This window comes from Dermacentor albipictus, chromosome 1 (assembly GCF_038994185.2).
Source record: "Dermacentor albipictus isolate Rhodes 1998 colony chromosome 1, USDA_Dalb.pri_finalv2, whole genome shotgun sequence".
Taxonomy (NCBI): domain Eukaryota; kingdom Metazoa; phylum Arthropoda; class Arachnida; order Ixodida; family Ixodidae; genus Dermacentor; species Dermacentor albipictus.
The window spans coordinates 119992475-120019583 of NC_091821.1; the positions used below are offsets into that span (position 1 = coordinate 119992475).

Here is a 27109-nt window from a genome sequence, read left to right on the forward strand (position 1 = left end):
GTTGGGCACTTGAATGCCGCACTCTAAATGCAACAAATACAAAAGCTACATGAACATGAAGACACAATGAATATGGAATTAAGGGTGCCTGTTAATAATAACAACGCGAGCAATAACTATTGTATCATTGTATAACTTAGTATCTTCGTGTTTTCTTTTATTCCTCCAAAAATTGTAATAAGGCGCGCTCAGCGATGGTTTGAAATTTTTCTGTTGACCATGGACCTAATAATTCTCCTACGGATAATGGCCGTCGATCCAAGCCATGTACTTTTTTCGTGAGGTTCTTGCGGGGAGCATCGTGATTTTTACAGTGTAGAAGAAGGCGTTCTATGTCTTCTTCAGCCTCTTCACATGAGCATGTTGCACTGTTAGTTTTTCTTATCCTATACAGGAAGCTTTTAGTATAGACAGTGCCTAGTCGAAGCCTATGAACTGTTGTTTCAGCAGGTCGACTAATCTTAAACAGAATATTGAATTCTATTCCAGGATCTATATTATATAATTGAGAGTTCTGCTTATCATTTATGGATCAAGTTTCCTTGGACAATCTATGGCATAGGTTGTTCAATAGACATCGCGCATCACTTGCCTCTAGAGGAAGTAGTGCTAATTCATTCTCTTGATGTGCTGCACGTGTCATGTGATCAGCATGGCACGTGCATTTTCTATGATTTCACAGTGACTTGGAATCCACTGGAAAGTTATGTCGTCGTGTCGTAGACCTTTCGCTATGACGTATGTATTCTGTATTTCGTATGTTAATGTGCTGTTTGCTTTTCTTTAGCTGATTTCATTAAGCATAGCAATGAGGCTTGTGAGCCACTAAGAATTACCCAGCGAAGTGGTTCTGACTGCTGACATATGTAACTAAAGCAGAAAGTATTGCGTAATGCTATCCCGTTGTGGATGTTGTAAATTGGCAAAGCGTATAAACTCTTTTCTGTTGGTATGCGGGTTTATAAAACGCAGGTGTAGAGCTTTGTTTCCAGCATGATCCATCCGTATCAACGTAAATGTGACCTACGTACTTAGTCCTGTCACAACATGAAGAAATGCACCTGACGGCCACTTTCTGAACTTGTTCAAATATTTTAATGTGTTGTTCACTATGTGATGCCCAGACTATACGAACTTACTCCAAAGCCGGTCGTACGATTGCTTTATAGGTCATTATCTGGAGATCGGGTGTGGCATCGTTTTCTTTGCATTTTAACAGAGGAAGTTTCTTTGAAGCGGATCCAGTATTGTTTTCTGTGCTTATTCCAATTTAGCTTGTTAGGAATTTTTATACCAAGTACTTTAATACAGTAGTGCGCTTAATATTAATATGACGTAGGGCGCGAGTATAATTCCAAGGCGCTATTTAGCTTGTAATACAAACGCACATTGTTTTATTTAGAACAATTTTCATGCCAAATTAATCAAACCACTTTTCAAGAGCAATGTATGATTCGTTCAGTAAAACTTGCTCTTCAACACTGTTCCAGATTTTGTAATATCAATGATTTCCTGACTAGTTTCTTCAATATTTATCTTGCTGGGTCTCCTATCCGTGTTTAATTTAGACGAAGTTCCTAGCCGAATTGTCAGCAGAGCGTCGGCACATGTGCTTCGTCGTTCATTCGTGACGCAGCAAGTTGCTCTATACGAGTAGAATACCGCACATACAAGGCGCACCAGACTGCACAGAATAAACAAGTCGCTGCAGCTTGGACCTCCAGCCGGACTGCGCGACGCGAAGCGTCTTTTTTGAGTTGTTTATCGTTGGGAGTTGCATTCACGAAAGCTTATTCAGTACTTATTCCAATTGCTGTGGTTTCGAGGAGAGCATTGACCACCTATTGTGCCACTGTCCTCAATCCGAATCCGAATAAGCAGTCGTTGCACTCTCTTCCTGATTGCCACGGGCCCTCTGGGTATAATAAGGTCTTCAAAGGTCCTGTGCGAAAGACCATTCTCTTCCAGGCTTTCTACCATCGCTATTCTTTCTGTGTCGAATTGTGGGCATAGCCAAATGAAATGTTCGATGTCACCGATATCTCCAGAGAGGGCACAGAGCGGGGGAGCTCATCGTCCAGTCTTGAATAACCAAATCGGGGAGTATGCGGAGCCGGTTCTGATGCCTTACAACAGCGTTGCTTCTTCGCGACTAAGGCCATAGGTCACACAGGCTTGATATTGAGTCTTGTAGATTGTCCTAAAGTAATTGCGGATTGCATGTTTTGAGTTCTGAAAGAGGTTTGGCACTCTCACTTTTAGGACGCATGTCACCGCTACGCATGCGAGAGCGTCAGCTTTCTCATTTCCTTCAATTCTTAGGCGGGATGGCATCCGCTGAAATTTTACGTTAAATCCCTTGCTCATTAGATCTTTAATTAGTGCCTGAGATCCGCTTGTAAACGTCTCTCCGTGTAGGCCACGCTGTAATCCTTGTATTGCTGACTTTCAGTCCATCAGCACTAGAAACACGGCGCTCTTCGACACCTGGTGACATACCCCTGATGTCAACTTTCAGGAAGCTGAAGCGGAACTACTGCCGGCAATGTTTTCCAGGCTAACCACACCCGCTGCTACACTACCAACACCACCACTACCAATTCGAATTCCAAAGGCAATGTATGTTTACTGCATTGAGGGGACTAGATGATCGTCGAGTGAGTGAAGAGACAGTATTGGAAAACCGTCTCCACTGATCATCGGCTCAGGAGGCAGTGAAGGCCCTTTTATGCTTTCTGAGAACGAGTGGGTCTTGCGAGTGTCTTTCACTGCTTAGTGGCGTCTGTGCACGTGCTCACATTCACCGCATATTTTTGCAGCGAAGCTGTTAAGGGCTACTTTCCCCTTTATCCTGCCTGCGTGTAGGCAAAAATCCCAAAGGTAGTGCAATACCTTCCCGATCCGCGGTGGAGGTGAAGCAGGCGTTAAGCACTCCCCATACGTGGGCCGATCCCGAAGATAGTACAATACCAAGCCGACCCACGGCTAAGGTGATGCAGGCGTTAAGCGCTCCCTACACTTGGGCCGATCCCGAAGATAGTGAAGTTTCGGGGACGCACGGCAGAGGTGCACTACCCATTACGGGGACAACATACACAGCTTCGCTGATCATGCTTCTTCGCAGAATGGAAAGGCATTGAGTTTTTTTCCCCCGTCTTCCCCGTCTTTCTATTCTCTTTTGCACTTCCTCAGCGTAGGGTAACCAGCTTGACTCATGACTACTCAACACCCCAGCCTTCTTTCTTATCGCTGCCTCACTCACTACGGTGCCTGCTCATCTTATCATTTTTACAGATACTGGTATGGCCTACGGGGACGCTGTCACACTCGCTGAATGTTGGTATTCTTCGTATATATATATATATATATATATATATATATATATATATATATATATATATATATATATATTCTACCATTAGTAATGGGCAGCGGCTACCGATTTCTCGCATCCGATCGGTGGCTTTCTTAAATAAATATTATTCATGATCAGCATAAACAATACGCGAAAATGTTTAGTGGTCACTTACCTCATTATATAAGTGTATTTAGTCTTGAAATACTTCTGCGCTGAATATTCGCATTTACAGCGGCCGCGATAGCCCATTACCTATGGCATTGTGCTTCTGAGCTCGAGGTCGCGGGTTCGATCCCGGCCATGGAGGCCGTATGTCAATGGGGATGAAATGCAACGACGCACGTGCTTAGGTGCACGTTGAAAAGCTACAGGTGGTCAAAACAGCTACGGACTCCCTTAATACGGCGAGCCTCACAATCAGATGGTGGTTTTTTTGTGCGTATAACAGCCGCATGTAATTTTACTTGAATATTAGCATTTCTGGATCTGCACGTTCTCTGTAATACCGAAAACGTCGACTGCATGAGTAATTGTCCTGTACTTATGCCATGAAGAAACAACACAAAGTTATAGGAATGCAATTTTATTGCAGTAATATCTACGCCATCTGCATTAAAATGCAGAAAAACATACAATATCTCTCCGCTTTTCTTCGCCTTTGTGCTTCGATGCAAGCAGCAACATGGTTAAAACCTTTATTCATAAACGCTTGATCAGTTAAAAGTGAGAGCATGAGAACTGTGGTTTCAGCACATTTCAGCACATTGTAAGGCGATGAGGCGAGCAGGACTTCACGTTGTGTTATTCGTGCGGTATGAGGACTTCACGTCTGAGTGTGAGCCAACGTAATCGCAGTTGTCATTCATGATGAACGATGATGAAAGATGTTGATGCAAGTTGACATGGTAGGCATTTCTTCGCAAGTGGAGAATGTGCTAGCTTTTGTACAAAAGAGGAGGGTGCGTGTAGGGCTGTTTTGTTGGATCACACCGAAGTTGCTGCTCAGGAATACTTCCAAGGTTGACTCCAATAGTCAATGCCCTCAGTTATTGGGCTAGATGACCGCTGAGTACGTCCTGATGAAATACCTGCTGGGGCAAAAAATAAAACAAAGAGATATATACATAGTTTCATTCATACAAACAAAAAACACGCAAGTATACACAACAATAATTTATGCATCATCAGTAAAGATTACGCGTAGTAACAATATAGTGGGAAATAATAAGAAAAGAAAACTATTGTAGCTTTATTCGTCTTCCGTACACGTCCTTATGGCACCTGCTATATTGTATATCCAGACGCTTGAGTACACTTAATGTTTGAAGTAGTAAAGGCAAGGCACAGAAGACCAGGACTCAAGAAGAAGAACACAAACAACAGGACCGACGACGACAGGCCTGTCCTGTCGTTTGTGTTCTTCTTCTTGAGTCCTGGTCTTCTGCGCCTTGCCTTTACTACTTCAAGCATGAACCAATTAGCCCAAGCAAGAGTTTTACTTGACGCTTAATGTACTGCGAAACTCTTAAAAGGAGGAGAGAAAGAAGGAAAGACAGAGTGCCAACTAGACATGCGTCCCATTTGCTACTCTACAAAAGAAATTAAAGAAAAGGTTAAGGCCTGAGAAAAAAAAGTATGGTGACAGAGCGTGGAGTCAGGCACATATAAAATGCACTTTTGCCCACTTCACTCTACTTAACAGTGCTTACTGCAAGTTTGCGGTATGTCTTAATCAAAGGCGTCCAATTTTACGCCTTAATATGACATGGTGTTACATAAATGGCGAAGTCAAGTTGCAAAGCATGCAAAACATCGTGCGTTATCTCCTTTTGAACGGCGGTTATTGGCGAATGCTGTTCTGAACAACAGCGAGGTAAAAACAGCCAAATTTCCTACAGACGCCATCGTATCAAATTCGTACCTAAATACTCTAGTCAACTGGATCAGTCGTTTTGTTTTGGCTTTCTTTTTCTAGTCAGCTATTCTGCTTTCCGCGGAAAACTGAAGTACAGTTAAGCTACGATACATCTTTGGTACGGAATGTGGACAACGGCTTTTTAAGGCATAAACTAAAGCATCATGCTTGTTTACTAGGCTTCTTGCTATGTGTAAAATCAACAAGTCTTAAAATAGAAGATGGCAGAACGCAGGTTGTCCTCTATTTGCTTATGGTGAGGAGTGATACCCAATGTAGCTCGAATAATGCAGTTTGATTTTATATTTATTTGTGTATTTTCTATATTTCACCAATATAATTATGTAATTTCCAACCGGGAGCAACTCAACCACAAAAACGTTTTCCCAAATTACAAATATTTTTTTTCAATTTCCTAAAAAAATAAAGAAATACGCATGTGAAGAAGTGTTTGGCACAACCACATCTCTTATTTGTCATTTCAATTCATCTAAACGCTGCCAGCTCAGCTCACTACACACATCTGCCTATTAAAGGAGGTTCGTGCAGCATCCTCACCTGAGAGAGATCCGTCAAGTGCTCGCGAGTGAACCACCTTGCTCACCACCAGCCACCACCTCCACCACCACTGGTTTTGCTGGTGATCACTACGTAGGTGTCAGTGACACCTCCACCGCCACCTCCTGCCTTCCATCCTCCTCCTAGTCCACCACCTGCCGGTTTCCAGCCGCCACCGAAGCCACCTCCCGTGTTCCACACGCCACCGGAGCCTCCAGTCGCCTTCCACCCGCCACCGCCAGTGGCTTTCCATCCACTACCACTGAATCCACCCATAGCTCCGGGCTTCCAACCTGCGCCGAAACCGCCGCCTCCGAAACCGCTGCCACCACCCCCGCTAATCTGCTGGATGATGTAGATGGGCCCTGAGCCAAAGCCCCCTCCTGCCGACTTGCCGAAGCCAGAACTGTGACCCTGCAAAACCAGATTAGAAAGTGACAGTACGGCAGCCGCAGTCCATCATATAAGCCATTGAAGTATGCAATGGCTTATATGGACAATGGGTATGCAAGTTTATACTTAATTTTTGTTGATTCATAAATTGCCCAAAACGGTTCTTGCATTAGGGGTCTGGAGTAGTGGAGAGAAACAATAAAGGAAACTACGAGAAGTGAAGAACACGTAAGTAACAGTTATCACAAGTAGTTATTAAGGTTATAACCTCTAGCCCAATTCTGCAGTTGTTTATGATGTACAATGTAAATGCAATCAGAAAGCTTATTCAGTAGCCTAAATAACGTCTGTGAAATGGAGAAACTGAATAGTTTGTTCGCAGAAGATCGGCATGAAGTTTTTAGCTGTTGCCGACATTGTAGTATTGTTATTTACTGTCCAGCAGTTTAGGAGTGATCCAGTAACCTTTTTTTCATAAAATTGACGAAAGCTAACTATAGAAGATCATCATCATCATTTTCATCATCATCATTACATTTACTCTAAGACAACGTCATCTCCACGTTAACCTCGTCTTGCTTCAGCTCACTTTGCGATCGGATTTATAAAGCATTTGCAGGTAATCTATGTAGTGGAACGTATAATTTGGAAACTTGCATTAAGTATGCATCAAGTTACATTAAGAGCATTTGATTCATTTGTTGATTCAAGTATCGTCTACGGCTATTTACTTCACGGCATAAACAGATCTGGTCTAGCAGTGGCAGTAATCAAAATCGACTTTCATGGCTTGGTATAAAAGCATATCCCGCGAGTAAAGAGTGGTTCACTAGTACAAACTTTCGATGTCGCGACACATGGTGGAGCTTTGCTGCAGGTATTTATCTCTGCTAGTTTTTATAACAAAAATTACTCATCTCCACGCTTTCTTACCACGGACGTTCTGTCCTGCAGTCAGTTCATTAATCAACATCATCTGCTGATGTCAGTTGATTTATCGATTAAGAAGCATCTCCTAGGTAGAATTTTTAGAGTTCATGAAAGCAGTGAGTAATAAACCTCACACTCAGTAAACACTTAATGATATCGGCGCAAATAATGTTTCGTATTTAGGGCGCTTTTTATAAAGCTTCCTGCTATGCTGATATTTAAGGCCAATCTCATCATTTCCTCTAACAAACTTACACTTCATGGACGATTTCAACGTGTTCCCAAGTAATGTATTGGGAGTTGCCTTCCCAAAATTGGTCGTTAAGCAAAAAAGTCGGCTGAAGATATAATTTTCTCTAATGCGTTATGAATTTGAGCATCCTCAGTGTCATAGCGTTTACATCGGGAGGTGTCTGGGCAGGGTGTTTTTCAAGCTGCATTTGCAGCTTTGTTTGTCCGTCTCCTCCAACCTTTTGGAAGTAAACGTATACTTCAAACTTGAAACTTTAATAATTGTCATCTTCATTGCTTTTCTTTCCGCTGATCGAACGCGATACCTGGCCTGTCGGGTTTAGCCTGGCTGCGCGATATAGCTTGAATATTATTCACACCTACCTTCTGATTGCTTCGAACATATTCGACAATGTAGACTTGGTTGCGCTTTCCACCTCCGAAGTTTCCACCACCCACGCCGCTTCCACCGAAGCTGCCTGTACTGAATCCACCACCGCCGAAGCCCCCACCGGTGTGTCCGAATCCTCCGAAGCTGCTCAAACTTCCCATGTTCAAGCCACCGCCGCCGCCGAGACGCTGACTGATGCCGCTGCCCAGAGAGCCCTTGAAGAGCCGGTAGCCGCGGAGACCAGTGGCTCCGTGACTTGCCAATAGTAGGGAGAAAAGCAACTGGAAAGGGGACGGCAGTATGGCGTTTTGTATGGTAAAGAAAAGTGCTATTCAAGCAAAATGAAGTACAACTGTATAACACTAAAATTTCCTGTGACTAAGCTAAGTACCACAAGTATCTAGGACGTACGCACCCCACCTCCAGAAGACGAGGGCACAATACGATTACGTCTATGGCTTCATGTCTACACTGCAATTTAAAAGAGTATTCATGAAGAGCGTTTACCTTTCTTATTGAAATCAGAAAGAACAAAGTAATAAAAACGCTTGCAAACGTACAGAAGCTAATGAAGCGCGCATATGGGTGCTTAAATCAAACACCCGTCGTGGTTGCCTTGTGGCTATGCTGTTGGGCTGCTAAGCACGAGGTCGGGGGATCGAATCCCGGCCACGGCGGCCCCATTTCAATGGGGGCGGAATGTCAAAGCATCCGCGTACTTAGATATAGGCGCACGTTAAAGAACCCCAGGTAGTCCAACTTTCCGCAGTGCCTCATGATCAGATCGTGCTTTTGGCACGTAAAACCCTATACTTTTTTGTTAAATCCAATATTCAATCAAGAATTGCGTGTCGTCCATAGGAATCCATTAATCCAGTAAATCGCAGCATTTATTATGCTCTGATAGAATGCATTTTCTATGCCGCGGCTTAACGTTGCTACACTCGAACGTGAGTACGGGAAGAGATTTTAAATTTCTTGGGACAATAGAGCGTGGGGAACAAAGCAGTAATTAAGTGGTACCTATTTTCTTCGAAGGTTTTGATAATCGTTTTGGCAAGAAGAGTACACTTCTAGAAAAAGTAGCTGCCCGCCTTCCCGATCTATGACATTTTTGTGCATGCTCCCACTTCTATGCTCTCGCTAACTGTGCAGAAAATACTGAAAAAAAAAAGTAAGGTACATTTATCTGGTTGGCTGAACTCTGTTACATTTTGGCACTCTGATACAGCCTGCACTGCAAACATATAAATGTTTGTTTTTAAACCGCAAGAGGCCCGACACATGCCTGTAATACAGCAAAAAATATTTTTCCGCAATGCCTGCTGGTGAGCTCACGTGTACTTTCTCTAAATTGAAAGCGCTTGGTATTTTTGGAGTTCTAAAAATTACTGTAGTGCATATAATTGTCACAATGATTGCCCTGTTGCTGTAGGGATGTCGATGTAACTGAGCAAATCCAGCGAGGAAACTAAGATTTAGAAATGACAGCATCCTTCTAACTTCACCTGTACGTAGCTGTTCTTGCGCAACTCTCTCTGCGGCTTTAGGTCACTATACGGGATCCCTCAATGTGTCGCTGGGACGGATAAAGTGCAGACTGTTAATGGGGTACGCACATCACTTCAAAGCGGTTCACATGCGATATAAAAAAATGTACACAGTGTTTTCTCAGACTTTACGCTTATTGGGACACACACGTAACAATAGCGTACTTCCATCCCCTAAGCAGCAAAGGTAAACTGAAGCAGTAATTACACAATGATAGCATCAGCAGGTCGTGCGAGCAGTAGACCAACAAAACTGAAGCACATATATAGAATAGATGGGGAAGAGTTTGAAACTTATTGTGCCTGTGAGAAGGTGTCTAAATAAAACAACTTTATCGGATAGTCGAATTTATTTACTACGCTCGAATGCGCTTACTATACAACGAGTCAGCCTAAAATGCCTAACCATGCATTTGAACTGCCGAGTACGCAACATAAATGGTCAATAAACTTCAGTGTATTATTGATTGAACTAATGTCTTATGATGGCTTCCAGTGTAACAAAAAGGAACCAGTCCACAATAGCTTCCCATCAAAAAAATCTTACACATGCAGCGTTGGAAGTGTGAGGAAAATTTTTCTCCACGCACCAAATGAAGTTGTGTCACTCACTCACTCCACGCACAAACATATTGTTTTTCATGCCATTCACTGCGGTGATTTACTAGTGCCCGTTCTCGCAAATGGTTAGTGGGTAGGATAAGACTAAAGTCGTAATCCAAAGGCCGAATTCACACAGCTGATGCTTTAGTTAATGAAATGATAAGCAAGGCCGTTTGGTTGCTTACCATCTCATTGTCTGTCATAGTTAGCCGTCGAGTGCCCTTACAAACAATCCTAGAGTGCAAATGATTCCCAGAATTCAGGTCCAGAATGCATGACGCGTAGCACGTGTTACAAACTTTAAAGAACGCCAGAACAACGAGAAGCGGAGGCCCCTGTGCCACTCTGTTGTTCAGGCGAAAATCGACACCTTAAATGAAGCGATAACAGAAGTTTTCGACTTGCCGAAAGTAACTCCATGTCGAGCGGTCGGTTACACACTGTCCAGATTTGAGCACTGCTGGCGAGCGCACAGTTTCTGCCGTGTGGAGGTGCGCCGCAGAAGGCCGTAGTGACGCCGTTGTCAGAGACCACAGCTTGACTGTTGTATGCCTTGCAATGAGCAAAATCGCTAGTGACGTCGTTTATATATGAAATCGGGGGAGAAAGTAGACCGCGTTGTGGGGTTGCCTCGTAGGAGGCGCGCGGCTTACGTGACCTTGGCAATGTGAGAAGGGTCAGCGCAGACGAGTCCCTCCCTCGCACCGCTTACGGCAGTCGACTTAGAAGAGGTCCGACTCGAGGGATCTGACCTAGAAGGGTTCCCTGGCCCATCTTACTCGTTCGCCGCGCGCAGAGGGGACGCCCTTTGTACATGACCCCAGGGACGAGAGGGGTCACTTTTGTTTTCGTCAAACGGTCTTTATGCTTGTCCGCGAAGGCTTCATGCCAAGCTGGGTGTTTCTACCTGTCTGTTCACTCGCAGAGCCCCTTCTCGGGCACGGTCGATTGTACGAGCCTTCCCGGTACGTCATCTGCGGTGAGCCAGCAAGCCGAGAACAAGGATGCCACACTGCGCGAGTGGGCTGTGACAGCGGCCCCCTTGTGTCTTTTTGGTCGTGCCAATCCGCGCCGCGATGGGGTCAGCTAGCAGTGCGTCCCTCCCATCTATGGTCGGAGCGCGCCAGAGCGCGTGAGCGTTTCCTGATGGCTTTTCGATGCCATCCACGGTGCTTGGAATCCTCCGCAATGCACCCATGTATCGCTTGTTCCTATCTAAGCTCTGACCTGAAACAAAGCTGGCCGCCTAGTAATGAGACACGTCTCGGCACGCACAAAAAAAAAGGGAAACGGCGGGGAAATAGAAAGCGTGATGACCGGGAACAAAGACAAAGCTCCCAAGCACATAGACTCGCGTGTCACATCTACAATTTGCGCGGGGGATGGGCGCTCTTTAATACTGAGGCCTCCTTTTATTAGTGGCAAGTTACATTGCTTGCGCTAGTGGCAATTTCAGCAGTGAGCATTCATTTTTTCTGTGCACTTTGACACTTTTTCCATTAGGTTATTAACTGCAGCAACAAATATTTTGCAAATGATTTGGTCATATTCAAAGTATAAGTCATTGACCGTCGAGGTTATCGAACGTATCATTTCCGTATGTTGTCAATAAATACTGTGTTAATTAAATGTCACCTTATACCACGCTGCCTCCACTGTCGCCCATATATTGAATTTCTTCCAAATCTTGATATTTTAGTGTTTTCGGGAAGAAAAGACATTGCGCATTTCTACAGAACAACAGGAGAAATAGAGAGTACAATCTCTTATCTTAAACACTATTAAAAGACTTCAATTATTTTTTTGCTTCATCCCCTGTAAATTTACCGGTAATTGTATCCATACAGATAACAAATGGATATTCGGCTAGTGTTCTACTTCGCTAATTCTGTACGTCACTAAATTAAGAAAAGCCTGAGAGGCCATAAAAAAAGAGTCTGCAACTGGTGTTCCAAATCGCGACTTTTCGGTAGGGAGGAGATTATTCTAACAGCGGAAGTTCCGTGCAATGACGCGAAGGAATCCTATCGGTATGCTATGCAGGTCGACGTCCATGTTTCTAAGTAATGTGTTTTAATGTAATAATATTTATGTACTGCCAATGCACGTACACTTGTCGACGGAGGCAGAATAAGAGCGATAAGCCATTTGAAAGTGACCACCACCAGAGCAGTAGGCAGCGGCAGGGAGGTGAGACATGCATAAAATAATCAAGTTGGAATCCTATATAGCACATGATTACAGCCTGCATGAAACATATTACGGACCGTCAATAAGAACAGCAACATTAGGTTTTTCTATTCGCCTGCTCAGGAGGTGCCGAACCTCGCTAGTATAATATGGTGCATAATACCAGCATAATAAGATATTATCTCCACGTAGCCATTCCTTTCACCTGCTACAGGCTTTGTGCAGAACAAATTCAGAAATTTCCCTGCACTTGCACGAGTGCAGGGCTCGAGCAGGAGGTGCTGGACAACATATGTACGAGCATGCAACTGGCACTCACCCTCAATGAACTGGTTTATGAAGTGCACGCCGAATAGAACAGAACTATCTACATTTTATATATACGGCATAAACTAGAGCGCACCGTAAAACAACGCCACAAGAGTAGCGTACACAAACTTACCCGCATCCGCGCCGTGAGCTGTGAGCCACGTGAGCCACAGCTATGCCGACGTATGAGTACCAACATGAACGTGTACAGCTGATACGGAATCTTGAAATGGCTAAATGGCAAAGATACGCCAGTTTGCACGGGGTTCGCGCTGGACTGCAACATCGCGTTGGAACTACTGGAGCATTATGTGCAGCCGTGAAAAGTAGGACTAGCGCATTGCGTTGCAAGGATGAGAACTCTATGCTCGAAAGTGAAAAGGCAGACACCGGAGGTGCACCACATTGCACAGGCTTTTGAGAGGAGCAGAGGCTGGCGTGGCGTGCTCTGCAGATACTGGAACACATTGCGGGCAATGAAGAGACAGATTTCTTTGTGTGCACACAGCAGGATTCCTCATATGATGAATAATAAAACTTAAACACTCGCCAGAAGGCATTTCAGTGAATGAGTAATTTCTAAACCTTGTAATATTCTATCAACACATTGTAACTGAGACAAATGCGTTTTGAAGCGTTTGTGTGAACGGATTTATCACTTAAAAAAAAACAGATTTCCCTCGGATGTCATAAATACATTTCTTCGCTTTCAAAACCGAAGGGTTTCTCGTGTTTTTGACAGGCGCCTTCCTCGAAACACATGCTGGTCTAGTAAGTCTTTGATTATAATTATTCTGGCGTTTAATGCTAAAGGTGTCGGCCAATACTAGTACGCAAAATTTATCTTATTGCTTGCTCTCTTTCACGCTTCGTTCAGCGTTGGCACAGTTACCTCTTTGTGAATTTTGCTCTGGATAACAAATAACCTCGATTTATTCAATAACCTTCTTGTAACAAGAAAACAGTTTGACGTAGATAAAGTCCTAGAAGGGCTTAGTTTTTCATGTTAAGCCTTTTTCCATTAAGTCGCATTTGACGTCGTTGGTACGTTCGTTCTTGCCGACATACATAGTTATTTTCTAAGGCACAACATAATACACTTTGTGCCGTTCTATCAATAGTCATTTCTGATACGGCGTTTCCTAATAGATGGCAGTATAACTGCACACAGAGTGTATTGCTCCAATAAAGAACAATGCCTTTTGCTAGTGGCGTGCAACACAAAGAGTTGTTAAGTTATACTCACAGGAACTACCGGTGCGTAGCCCTCGACGCCTTAATCGTGGGGCGACACTTGTCGCATAGGTTTCAAGTCGAGGTACTAATGGCATTTAAAATAATTAATGAAGTGAAAGCTGTGAATAGGTTGGTACATATGGTTTATTTCTCGTGTCATTGAATTTCTTTAAAACAAAGTACCCAAAATTCAGCTCATGTTCAGAGTATTAGGTCCAGCCGATTAACGCAAATCGGCGCCCTCTGCTAAGGGGCTAAAAACAGTTTACAACGAAGAATTGGTTTTAAATTGGCCCGATTCAAGGCATTTATTGGATGGCGGAGCTTAACCTTCGAAAGCAACAAAGGGGGCCATGACAACCACCGCAGTGGAGGGCTGCAGGTTAATTTTGAGCGCCCTTGGCTCTTTAATGTGCACCCAGTGCTCGGTGCACGAGTGCTTCTTGAACGCGCCCACATAGAAACGGAGCCACAACGACCAGAACTCGAGCTCGCGACCTCGCGGTCAGCGGCAGAAGGCTACAGCTATTAAGCCATACACCCATGTCTTCTAGAAGTAAAATAGTGCAACAAATAAAAAGGTACCATTTCTTCTGTAAAGTAAATTTACGAACAACCAATGCTTGTCCCTCAACCAGCGGTGATTCATGCTCGATAATTGCAATTAAATTAGACAATTTAATGAATATAGAAGGGGTAATTAAATTCTGTAAGGTTACAGAAAGTAAAGCTTTCTTTAAGTAAATTCTTTGACCTCGTCTTTTTTTTCGTTGTAAGCAACCTCCTTTCCTTATGTCATATTAGCGCATGTTACTTAATTCGAAATACATGCGCATACTTCAGAACTCTCAGACTCCCCAGATCTAAATCGACGAGTTTTGTTTAGTTCAAATATACAAAACTATGGAACCGTGTACACGCATCTATTTGGCTAAAGGCTTATACTTAAGTTGGTTTTTGTTCGCGGAGGTATATATATATATATATATATATACCTCCGCGAACATGTGTGTATATATATGTATATATATACACACATGTATATATACATGTATATGTATACATGTATATGTGTGTATATATATATACACACATATATATATATTGCGCTAAGGTTTCTGAGTGGGGCTGGATAACACTCCCAAGGTTAGTTTTCGTAGTAAAACATAAATAACCAAAGAAGTGGACTGGAAAGGAAAACGGCGCCGCGGTAGCTCAATAGGGTAGAGCACCGTACGCGTAATGCGAAGACGTGGCATCGTTCCCCACCTGCGGCCAGTTGCTGTTTTTTTTTGTCCACTTTCATTAACATTCATGTATCGTTTATTTATCTCGATTGTTAAGTATAGGTAATTTCCCCCTATGCTGTGCTGGAGTCTTTGTTTATTGCCTTCTTATGATATGATTAACAAAAATCAGGCCCCTCGGTTAACCCCCTTTCATCTCGTTTATTACATAACGAGGGTCTCAAATCCGGCAACAATGTTGCCTTCACGTAGTACGTGTGAGCTTATTGACCAGTTGCCTTCACCCAAAAAGATCACGTACTCGTGACCCCTGTGGTAGAAAGGGTGTTCCACATCCGCCGCCAAGCTTTGTGAGTGGTGGCGCTGGCTAACACTCTCAAGATTAGTTCTAGTAGTAAAACGTAAATACCCAAGAAAGTGCCCAAGCACAAAGACAATCTTTGTCCAACCCCTTGAGGAAACTAGATGATCGTCCTCTGAGTGAACAGACAGTACTGAAGCACCGGCCCAACAGATCATTGGCTCAGAAGGCAGTGAAGGCACTTTTGTGCTTTTTGAGAACGTCTGCTTTGCACGAGCGGCTTTGACTCAATGACTGTCTGTGAACGTCTCTATACCCCCTCTCTTTCCCTTCTCTCTCTTCCCCTTCTCCATTCCCCCAGCGTAGGGTAGCCAACGAAACTCTCGACTTGTTAACACCCCTGCCTTTCTTATATCCCTCTCTGTCTCTTCCAAGAAAGTGTATGAGAAAAGTGCGCCGCGGTGACTCAATCGGCTAGGGCATCACACGCGTAACGCGAAGACGTGAGATTGTTCCCCACATACGACTAGTTGTATTTTCATCCGCATTCATTGCCATTAATTTATCATTCCTTTAATTCGATTAGTAAGCACAAGTAATTTCCCTTGTGTTGTCCTTGATGTCTGTTTTTGTTGGCTTCTCATGATATGATTAATAAAAATCGGGCTCCTCTGTTAAACCCTTTCCTTCTCGTTCAAGTAAAAAAAAAATGTGACAAACTGATTGTGTCACGAAAGAAAATGCTTCGCCTGTACGGGAACTATCGTGGTAGTATCGACCATTTGCGTACATCAACGCTATATCATAAAATTAAATCCTAAAGGCAAGCCAAATATATTATTCTAAAGTACTTAAAGAAGTACAAAAGAATGAGCTGTACATACGCAGAGAAAATAGTCAGCGTAATCCAGGAAGAAGAAATTCACAACAATTGCCAAGAACAAAGACAGATTATGGAAAAAAAAACGATGTAATACCTGGCAATGCGATTAGTTAATGAACTGGAAGAGAACTTAGAATTTGGCGTTAGTCCGCAGGCTTTTAAAAATCAAGCTAAAGAAGTTTTCCCGGGAAATGAAATGACTGTATGAAATGCGCCTGCCATTAGGGATTTCTGTGAGCACCAAATAACACTCTTTTATCGCTCATGTTGTTCTGTGATGCGTCAACTACGTTTTGTGTAAGAGACGCGTATATGTTGAAACCATGATTGCACAAAGGCTTTTTCCGGCATATAAAACACCTTTTGCTTCTGTCCCTTTTCTACTGTATGTATGCGAGAGTTAAATTAATATACGACTACTACTACTACTACTACTACTACTACTACTACTACTACTACTACTACTACTACTACTACTACTACTACTACTACTACTACAACAACTACTACTACTACAGTATTCGTCGTGGCTTGCGAAATACAAGCACATACCCCATACCACTCTCCTGGTCCGTGCGCAGCGCCTTGCACTAATTGCCAAACGTTGAATGCCTGTAGCCCATGCCTTATTTGGGTCAGCTATGTCAAGGTGTACTTATGCGGGACTGTAGAATGTATCTACCACCTGTAGTGAAAGCCTTTTAATTTTTCTCTTTTTTTTAATTAAACGCTTCCCGTTAAAACATTGCTAAGTATGAGGTGCTCCTTCGTGCATTGGCCGTCGCACTGCCGGCTGCGTCCACGTACCGAGACTATAGATCACGGTTGTAGACGGTACAGATGCTATATCTTCTGGGAGCTTCTCTAACCAAGGCTTGAAAAGGGCATAGACCTCATGCCATGCAGAAGTTTCTAACGTTTAGAAATACCCGCCGTGGTTGCTCACTGGCTATGGTGTTAGGCTGCTGAGCACGAGGTCGCGGGATCGAATCCTGGCCACGGCGGCCGCATTTCGATGGGGGCGAAATGCGAAAACACCCGTGTGCTTAGATTTAGGTGCACGTTAAAGAACCCCAGGTGGTTGAAATTTCTGGAGTCCTCCACTACGGCGTGACTCATAATCAGAAAGTGGTTTTCGCACGTAAAACCCCATAATTTAACGTTTAGGAATGCTAGCGTCGCCCCTGTACAACATATGCGTACTCCTGCGTCTATAGATTATCTGGAGATCTAGACTATGTGACAGACGTTCAGAAATCCCGCGATATACTACGCACTTTTATCAGGGAATTGTAGATTTTGTAAGAAGTGTGGATGCTACGCAGGAAAATACGCCGGACTGGATGGATTTCTTAGATGCATTTGTGTGTTTACTTTTGTTTTGAGTGAGTGTGTAGTGATGTTTTTTCTGTAGTATGATATTGTTTTCTTTTTCTTGTATTAAGGAATAAATGCGCCTCATGATAGCACAGTACAGTTAACCCGTTTGATATTGAAGTGCATGATACTGCCGTGATTTCAATTTAAATCCCTGTGGTTGCATGGACGAAGATTTCTTTTTATTTGCCCTTCATGGCGATGGTGAAGCTCAGCTTGAAGAGGTAGCCTGACGACGACACACTAACGGGGTTGAGGACAAATACCATCGTCGGGGTAACGCAATGGGTGAATGGACAAAGGAAATGCACTTTCTAGTAAGTCACCACCATAGCAGTAAAAAAATTTCTTAACCTGCTTACGTGCCATGTTGTTTGCAACTGCAAGCGTTAACCTATTTCTCTTAGAATAGAAGTCACTTTTCTGTTTGAACAGTCAGGATACTGACATATCTCTGCACTATACTAAACACAGTTGAGCTGCACTTTTTCGATTTCATGCTCTCTTACAAATCGAAGTAACTAGCGACGAAACTTGAGCTCGTCATAAAGTAAAGAATGCCAAAGCTGCCTCCTGATTGCTTACTCTTGTTTCGTTTTTCTTCGCCTCCAAACTAAAGGACTACACATGCATTTTCGTTTCTATTCTTGCTGTTATGGCCACACTCAGTGCTTCAAGCTCGAGGAACTAACAATAGCGCGTAGCGCTCAGAGTGACTCATAGTGACGCGGCTTCCGAAAGAGCGTTGCGAATCCGGGGGCAGTTTACCAACCAATTAACCAGACGACGTCCCACCTCTGCCCTGTACCACGCTAGCTCAAACAGAGGTATGCCATTTGCTTTTCTTCGCGATAGACCAGGCCAGTGTGCCGAATGTACGGGGCTCAGTGCAAGCCAGAAAAAAAGACGTCAGTACGTATGTAACAAAAGGGCAGCTAAACTGCGCCTGCCTGAACAGGTGTCCGCCGCCGGTGTAAACCCTGTTTCACGGAGCTCAGCGTGATACGACCGACCCGAAATAGCAGCGGCCCGAGTGAGACGTTCTGCCGACAGGCATGCGCGCTCGCGTGTGAAGCAAATTTGACTAGGTGGCGAGAGAGCAAACGGCGGCGGGCGAAGAACGCAGCAAGTGCCCAGACGCCTGCTTTCATTTTCTCTCTCTCTCTCTGCAGAAAGTCAACCGAGCCGCTGTTTGTCTCGGCGAGCACGGAGAGCGGGGCGACGAGCTTCGGAACACTCACGCCAGCTGTGGAAAGCCGTCGGATTCTTTCTGACAGCAGGAGGAAAACTTTAGTGGATCAGGCATTGCCGTGTGTGCCTGTGTGTTTATGGCTTCCGAAGACGTTTTAATGTTTTTGTTCTTTTTAGGAGTAACACGACATGGAGTACTAGTGCTGCGTGGCATTCACATTACAAGGGGGAATAATACAGCAGCGATGCAACCTCCTGGACCCACTTATCAGCGTCTGACGGTGGTTGCTTCACCTTGACACATATCCTCTCTTTAAGTGCAAGTGCAGTCATTGGCGTTCTTGTAAAGACATCGTCTGAAGCAGGTAGCAAGGAGATAGCGGGTTTGCTCCATTTAGTTTACTGACCGGCACCCATTTTGTGTCCAAGATAGCGAGGGTGGTTCTTACGGATAACTGATTTCTGTAGGCGGCGACAAAATGACATGATCTCCTCGGGTCAGACTTAACATCGGAAAGTGCGTAAGCAGAGGAATATATGTGCTAGGGGCGAAAGTTTACGATCACGTGCTGATAACTCCAGGACAAAAAAAAAAAGAAAAAGGTACGCGCGAAACCTAAAAGAATTTCTGACTATGTGATATGAAGCTGCATTCCACCTCTCAAAAGAACATTTGTTCTTACTTACACATACATTCGAATGAACAGTTCGTGGGAAATATGGCCACTTTGTTTAGGGAGCCGAATTCGCCGCTACGCGCCTTATCTTCAACCTTACGTTCATTTGGCTCGGTCACTCCATTGGTGTACGGCCAGTAACTATACTTTGTATTCATATAATCATAAGAGACAAAAGTAAATTTTCTAATAGCTAGTATTATTGTTTGATGGAGGCCACTGAGGTACGAGCTCTAAAGAAAGGGTACCCGAGCATTTAGCATGCTGAAAACATATTTCGCTGTGGACCCTAGAAGTTTCCTCTTGTAATCAAGAATAGGTTATAACACAGTACCCAGAGCTGGGCAACATTAGAGACTTGCTCACACATAGCAGCCACTAAATTAAACGTTTATTAGTGTTCGCATTCGTCGCCATTACAGACCCATCTCTGTACTTTCTAACGAAGCTCTTCATTACATGAGTCTACCACTACTAGCAGCGAAACACAAACATTATACCAAAGAGTTCCTGGTGTCGCGAAATAGAAAACTTGGTCAGTTGTAGACCGATTACGAAGACGTAGGTTCACAAATGCAGTTTATGCTATCACTATAAGAAGTACGGCACAGCATATTTACCGCTCCTTCACCAAACTTACACTGGGCAATGCAGCATTGCTTCTGACAGTTATCGAGCAGCATTGCGGTGCCTCTCTTTGAGCCAGCATTTTGCTCGCTTGAGTGGAAGATGCAATTAGGCGTTATCTGTACGGTTTTATTAGTGCCATATGCCGTTGGTATACATTCCATGCCACTTGAGGTCCCCTGTAGGCACTTTGAAGTTTTGGAGTACATTTTACTCGCTATTATTAATATTTTTGCTAGGCAGATGATTCCGTTTGCTTAAGGAAAACATTCGACAATTATATTTTAGCAATATAGTAAAAAAAGCAATGTCGAAAACTAGCGTTCAATTTCAATTTGAGTTTATCAATGGGCTGTTATATGAAATCGACCGCCTGCTGCCATGGCTTCATACTCGAAATTACCAGCCATCACACACACATTAAAAAAATGTTGTGCTAGATGGCGGGGATTGTTGATCTGACGATGGCGTAGTGCTCACCATGGATCGTCAGCAATCCATACACGTGGGCATGAAATATGTGGGCGTGTGGTTCATCAAATTCCCTTGCCCCTAAGTGCGCCTGACGTTTGATGAGCGGCCCGAACATTGAACCCTCTCCACTATTCGCCGTCCGAGAACCAAAAGGAAAACTGGTTGCGACTGTGACAGCATGACAGCAGGGCTGACGTCACGTCTCGGAAAGACCCGAAGGAGAAAAGACCCTTCGCATGAAAAAATGCTTAAAACCAGGAGTGAGGATGTCTGAAAAGGATTCCTGAGACTTTTCGCGACCAGCGTTTGTTTTGCTGTCGCAGGTCCCTCTAGAGCTAGTTAGTTATCTTACTTTCCATCACTTTTCTCTTCTTCGCCTGATGCCCTGCAAGAGCGTAAACTGAATTCTAGTTGAGTCTTCTGTCCTCGAGCGTGTGCATCCTTTCGGCACTCATCAGCTTCTCTGCCGGAAGAGCGTCGGAGGTTGCGGACGCCGACTTCGCAGAAAGAACTACCGGGCATCCAGGAAGAAACCTCCCAACCTCTCCAGGAAGCCAAGAGGGCGCAGGACACAAGGGACCCCAGGAAATGTTTAAAATCTTAAAGACACTGCAATTGATGTGAACTAATTTGCATGTGTGTTGTTCCTTGACGTTTCAAAGGCGTTTGATCTTGGCATGATGTGATTTTATGTCCCAAATCGTATAGCAATGGTTTTAGAGGGAAGCGTTTTGTCTCTGCCCGCCGCAGTAGCCCAGCAGCTGTAGCGTTGCGCTGCTGAGCTCCAGGTCATGGGTTTGATCCACCAGGCCATTGCAGCCGCATTTCAATGGGCATGAAATAAAAAAAAGTAAACACGCTAGTGTACCTATATTGAAGTGGACGCTAAAGAACCCCAGGTTGTTATACTTAATCCAGAGTTCCACGACTTTTGCTTGTAAAGGATCCTTTAAAGGCACAGCGATGATATCGACGCCCGGCCCGGCGACCATCTGCGGTGAAGCTGCCAGAGACACCATAGATAATGTGGCCACTTTGTCGTTGGTAAATGGCTTCGTCGCTGTGCTACTGCCGCGAAAATTGGTCCTGAGCTCATGTTACACGGCAAGCGAATGTTCGCCGTCGCACGGCAGCCAACGAGCGGCAAACGGCCCACGGCTAATGTGCATAGAATTATTGTACTATGTTAGCAGTCATTTTTGTAATCTCATCCGATAAAGTCAAATCTGATGCATTCATATAAAGATTTCAGTCTCTACATTTACGACATGGCTAGCAACATGTAGCTTGAGATGAGTAAATATCAGGCTAGCAAAAGACACAAAATGTCAACGGGGAAGATTTTTGAAATGTCAATGAGGTGCCATTCACAGTGTATGTAAATGACAGTTGTATTTTTCACCATGCACGCAAATGCGCTCGAAGCATGTTCTCAGAAACAACTTGACATACCTCCTACCCATTTTCGCAAACGTCATGAAAGCTGCTAAATGCTTTCCGGCGTACCAGTAAAGGCTGGAGTGCAATATAAGGATTCCTTCTACACTAAAGTGTGAAAACTTGCAGTGGCCCCACGGTGCCTATATAACCCCATTCATTTTAATCCTCAGACGTAGCGTGGCGTGGTGTAGTCTGGTGTAGTTGTAGTGGTTAGCGTAGTGTAGTGTAGGTTGTGGTGTAGTGGTTAGTGTATGTGGCTGTTGGCTCAATCAACGTGAGTTCGAATCCTGTGTGTTCGCAGTGGATTTTCTCTGATTTACATCTCAATGTCATACGCGTATGTCGATTGTGTATGTGCTAAGAGATGTGTATAACATTCAAATGCCCTGTAGGATAACCAGGAACTTTAATAAAAAATATGTTGTTATTCTTCCGCTTTAGGTAGACACCATATAGCTCATAGCCAGGACATAGGAAGGCCGCTCATTGCGCAAGCCGCCTATTGCCAGAACAGTTCGGACCTGGAGTCACGCAGAATCAGGAGATCGCTATAGACGGCCTTGTAACTAGCCGGGACGCCAGACGAAAAATCTGCGTGCTACATTGAGTCCCGCTCATGAGAAGGGCCGCTGAGAAAACGTGCCACAAGCGGTGTACAGGCCACTTACACCGCAGGACGGCTATGGATGGCACCGCGTATGGGTTGGTCTTTCTAAAGAAACTGCCGATAAGCGTTTCATTTTTATGCGGCTTCCTGGCTATATGCTATAGCAGTTTACGCAGGACGTGCTTAATAATATACGATGTACGTAATAATCACATTGTGGGTTTGCCCCGTACATCCCAAGAATTTAATGTTTTGTCTCTGTATACGTGATCACTTTAGCGATCGATTGCAAACAGTTAATTTTGGTAATTGTAGAAGTAAACCAGTTTGGTTTATTAATGGAGTTCCCCGGAATCTGTAATAGTACCAATTTTGATCGTTTATATGCTTAGGACGCACGGAACTATTTACAGCACAGTCTTGTATTTAAGTATGTAGACGACAAATTGTCGGCATTTAGACGACTTAGTGACTAGTCCGGTGCCACGGGAAACGTACCCTGTGAGGGCGAGAAAGTAAGGGCCGACTTATACGCGCAATATCCAGGGCGTTCCGCACGCCTTCCGCACGCGCGCGGACGTGCTGAAAACTGCGCATGTCGTACACATGTGCACGAACTGTGGTTTACACTTGGACCACATGAGCAGTGTAAAGTTAACCGATATTTGTGCACCTGTGTGCGACATGAGCAGTTTTCAGCACGTCCGTACGCGTGGAGATGGCGCACGGAAGGCTGTACAGATTGAGTGTAAGTCAGCCTTCAACCAGCGGTTTGCTCAATATTGTCGTGGTGCCACGAGAGCGACAAAGAAGACGACCACCAACAAGACGAAAAAGAAGACTTCGTGGGGTGAGCCTAACGTTCCGCCCTACGGGTTGCATCGGATATATTTTCTGAATTGTAAACACGGTCCCATTTAACCTTATATATCCGCCCGTTTCATTTTTGGTGGGGCTGCGAGGTAGAGGCGAGTGGGACCGATGATCGTGCGGCGACGGCGAACGGCCTTAGCGTCTGGTGGATGCCGATGGGCCATTGTCACGGCATGTCGGACCATGTGGAGCATTAAATGGCAGGCGTTGGTTGTCATTCTGGCGTTAACAAAACGTGGAGCGTGAAAACGATGGCTGACGATAAGGGCGTTAGCGGGAATTGTGCCCCACACCACAGCAATGGAAGCATATGAGCTTGTCGTCAGGTGCTCGCCATTGGGCCGGATCTCGATAGCGCCGAAACTTCGGCGGCGGTCGATGAAGAGGGGCAGTAGGTCTAACCGATTGGCAGGTTATGGAGCACACGAGTTCAATGCCTGCATTTGCCAGTTCTTCGCGGCCTGGATGAGGGAGGTCATCGTTTGAGTATCCTCCGAATGGCGTACGAAGGAAGACAGCGACGCAGCCTTGATTTCGCGCCGCACAATTCGTACAATGATATCCGTAGTGGATGACTGAAAGGACGAATGAGCGTCTTTGTACGATGACATAGCGGGGAGTTGGGAAGCCGCACGAGCTTCCAGGCGATGCGATGGCTCTTTGCGTCTTCGGAACACCTGCACTCATGGATAATTTCGTCAACTGTCGAGCAATCTTTAAAAACGAGCAAGTTAAACGCATCATCGGCGATGCCTTTCAGAATATGTCTCACTTTGTCAGCATCGGGCGTACTGCAATCGATGGGACGGCAAAGAGCTAGGACATCAAGCATGTACGAAACGTACGGCTATGCCGCTGTCTGAGCCCAACAGGATATGCCTTTCGCAGCTGCGCACTTGCGACCAGTGAGCTTGCCAAAGAGGTCGCGTATAGTTTCTGCTTACATAAGTCCCAACTGATCAGCTCTTCTTCATGTGTGTCACACCATACAGGTGCGGTTCCCTGGAGGTAGAAGACGAGATTTGAGAGCATCACCGTTGGGTCCGTCGCTCGTGTGCAGCGACGCGTTCGTTTATGCCAAGCGATTCTTCGTCGTCGACGTTGTCGGTGCCTTTACCGGAGAAGGTGCCACAGCCGTGCAAATGTTGTCAAAACGGCTGACGGTTGCGGCGTTGCAGATGCTGGCGACGAGACTGCTGATGCCATGCTTTTGCCAGCGGCGGTCGTCTGTCAGCGTAATAGAATAGCCGAGGACAAGCCCGCTGCGGAGTTCCGTCTGGTGCAGTATCCATCAGCTCCACCACAAAAGAAATAAGTGGATTGCCTATGCAACGAATTATTCAACCCGATTCGCCGTCCCACGAGCCATCCAGACACAGTTGTGCTACCGATTTCGCAGACTTGATGCTGCCAGATCTTACACCACGGAGCTCCTCGCCAGCTGCTCACCGACAGGGGCCACTACTTTTTATCTGGGGTTATCGAAGATCTACTTCGCCCTTGCGCCACAAAACAGAAGTTATCGATAGTATACCACCCTAAAACGAACGGCCTCACTGAACGCCTGAACCGAACGCTTACAGATACGCCCTCGATGTAAGCCTGCTCAGATCATGGTGACCGGGACGCCGCTCTCCCATTTGTGACATACGCGTAGAACTCGTCACGTCAACGCTCTCTACTACCCCTTCTATATCCTTTTTGGGCGTCACCTGACATTGCCATTCGACCCACTCCAGCCAATTGCTCTCGAGGCCCCGTCTGAGTACGCTCGCGACGCCATAGCGGCAGCCGCCAAGACATGCCAGATTGCCCACCGTTGCCATTCTGAGTCGCAGGCAAGATAGACGTATCTTTATGACAACCGTCATCGTGGTGTCTCTACCGCCGAGCTCGACCTACTTTGGAGTCCTTCACGGCGTGTGGGCCTATCGAAAAAACTGCCCTCCCGGTATTCTGGTCCTTACCACGTCGTTCGACAACTCAGTGATGTCACTTTTAAACAGCTCCAGCTGATGCTTCCCCGTCGTCCACGTCATCTGATGTCGTCCAAATGGGTCGTCTCAAGCAATACCATGCGGCCACCATCAAGCAGGCGCCGGGTCGGTGCTTTCGCCAAAAGGGGTAATGTCATGGTGCCACGAGAGACACGAAGAAAGCGATCACCTACAAGGCGAAATAGACGGCGTAGTGGGGCGAGCCTAACGCTCCGCCATACTAGTTGTACCGGCCATATATTCTGAATAGGAAACACGATCCCATTTAATCTTACATCTCCGCCCATTTCAATATTCTATTGCGGCGAACAAAAAACACAGATTGTATTATTTCACATTCCACTAATGCAACTGCCACAGCCATTCGCGCTATTTCTGCACGTCCTTCATTGCCGAAGTTGGATTTCTGCTCAAAATAAGTATGCGTATAGACTATAAACATTTACATATGTTATTCGATTATGAAGGGTCCTCTAACAGCTAGGTGGCCGTTGTAAATTCACAACTTAGAATAGTCGCTTGCATGTTTTACTCAATGCAATTGCCATTTCCAGCACTAGTACGCGAACAAATCGTGCACACATTAGCATACGTTGTTTCACATTATGGTTTATGTTGTTTTTATTTTGTTGTGGCTTTGAAGGAGTTAGGTCCACAGAATACTTAGCTCCATCGAAAAATCCCTTATTTATGATTTGTCGATCGAGGAAAACATCAATTTACGCTCCTTTATTTTTTCATATGTTGTTCTTAGAGGCATTTGTGCTAAGGTATTGTATGTTAAGCTATTAGGTCTTTTGTTCAGACCTCCCCTACTCTTTCGGTCTCATGACAGTTATATACTGTCTAGTGTTCGTATGATGTTTGAGACGACCATGTACGCACGCTTTATGCTTCATAGATATTCAAAAGCATGTAAAATGAAATATTTTTGATGAACAACACGGCTAAGTTCAAGTTCGTTCTGTATCATGTATTCATATGATATTAATGAATTTTAATTTATTTGTATATGCAATATCAGTAATCTATAACGATTCGTGCACTCATCAATAAAACACCTTTTATTACTGTTATCTGCGATTTTTTTATCAACGTTAACATGCCCCATAATACCTCACATATTGCGCACCACTGTCGGGCACTGCCTTTCCAACCTTCCATTGGCTGTTCCTTGCTCGCACATATGTATATTTCCCGCAATTTAAGCTAACCAGTGTTATTTATGGAATTGTATTATTACTGCTCGTGCTTCTCCTGTATTTAGGTCGGGCTGCAAAACCAGTGTCTTAAGATATCGCGCGATTTCTCTTCTGGTTGCTACATATAATTTTTTCAGATTGATATTCAAAACATATTGTCTTTTAGTGTGAAGAGCTTCTTGATTATGAATCAGCATGGATTTTTCTCTTGTCGCTCGACTACCACAAATTTAGCAAGTTTCATGACACTGAGCTTCTTACCAGTACTACAGAGAAGGCAAGTTGAAACCATTTACTAGGGGCTCAGCAATGGTTTTGACCCAGTACGCCACTCAGTACTTCTGTTTAAGCTTACGCACTCTTGTGTAGGCTCTTGAGTTATTAATCTCTTACAGAGCTACTTTCTTGATATACCTTGTTAACGTCAATGACAAAACGGCTTCTTTTTTACGTACAAGGCAACCAACGGTGTTCCTCAAGGGTCGCAATTAGAAGAATTAATTTGTATAATTAGAATTAGAATAATGTTTGCTGATGACGTTTATCTCG

The 27109-nt window shown here is 44.5% G+C and overlaps 1 protein-coding gene across 1 annotated transcript; it reads right to left on the reverse strand.

The window, feature by feature from the left end:
* Window positions 1–5873: 5873 nt before the first annotated feature.
* LOC139057896 (uncharacterized) lies at window positions 5874–10132 on the reverse strand. The gene is made up of 3 exons (XM_070536701.1): window positions 10115–10132; window positions 7770–8057; window positions 5874–6245 (listed from the first exon to the last, which is right to left on the reverse strand). Exons 1-3 carry the CDS (start codon window positions 10130–10132, stop codon window positions 5874–5876), a joined length of 678 nt encoding a protein of 225 aa, XP_070392802.1.
* Window positions 10133–27109: the final 16977 nt, after the last annotated feature.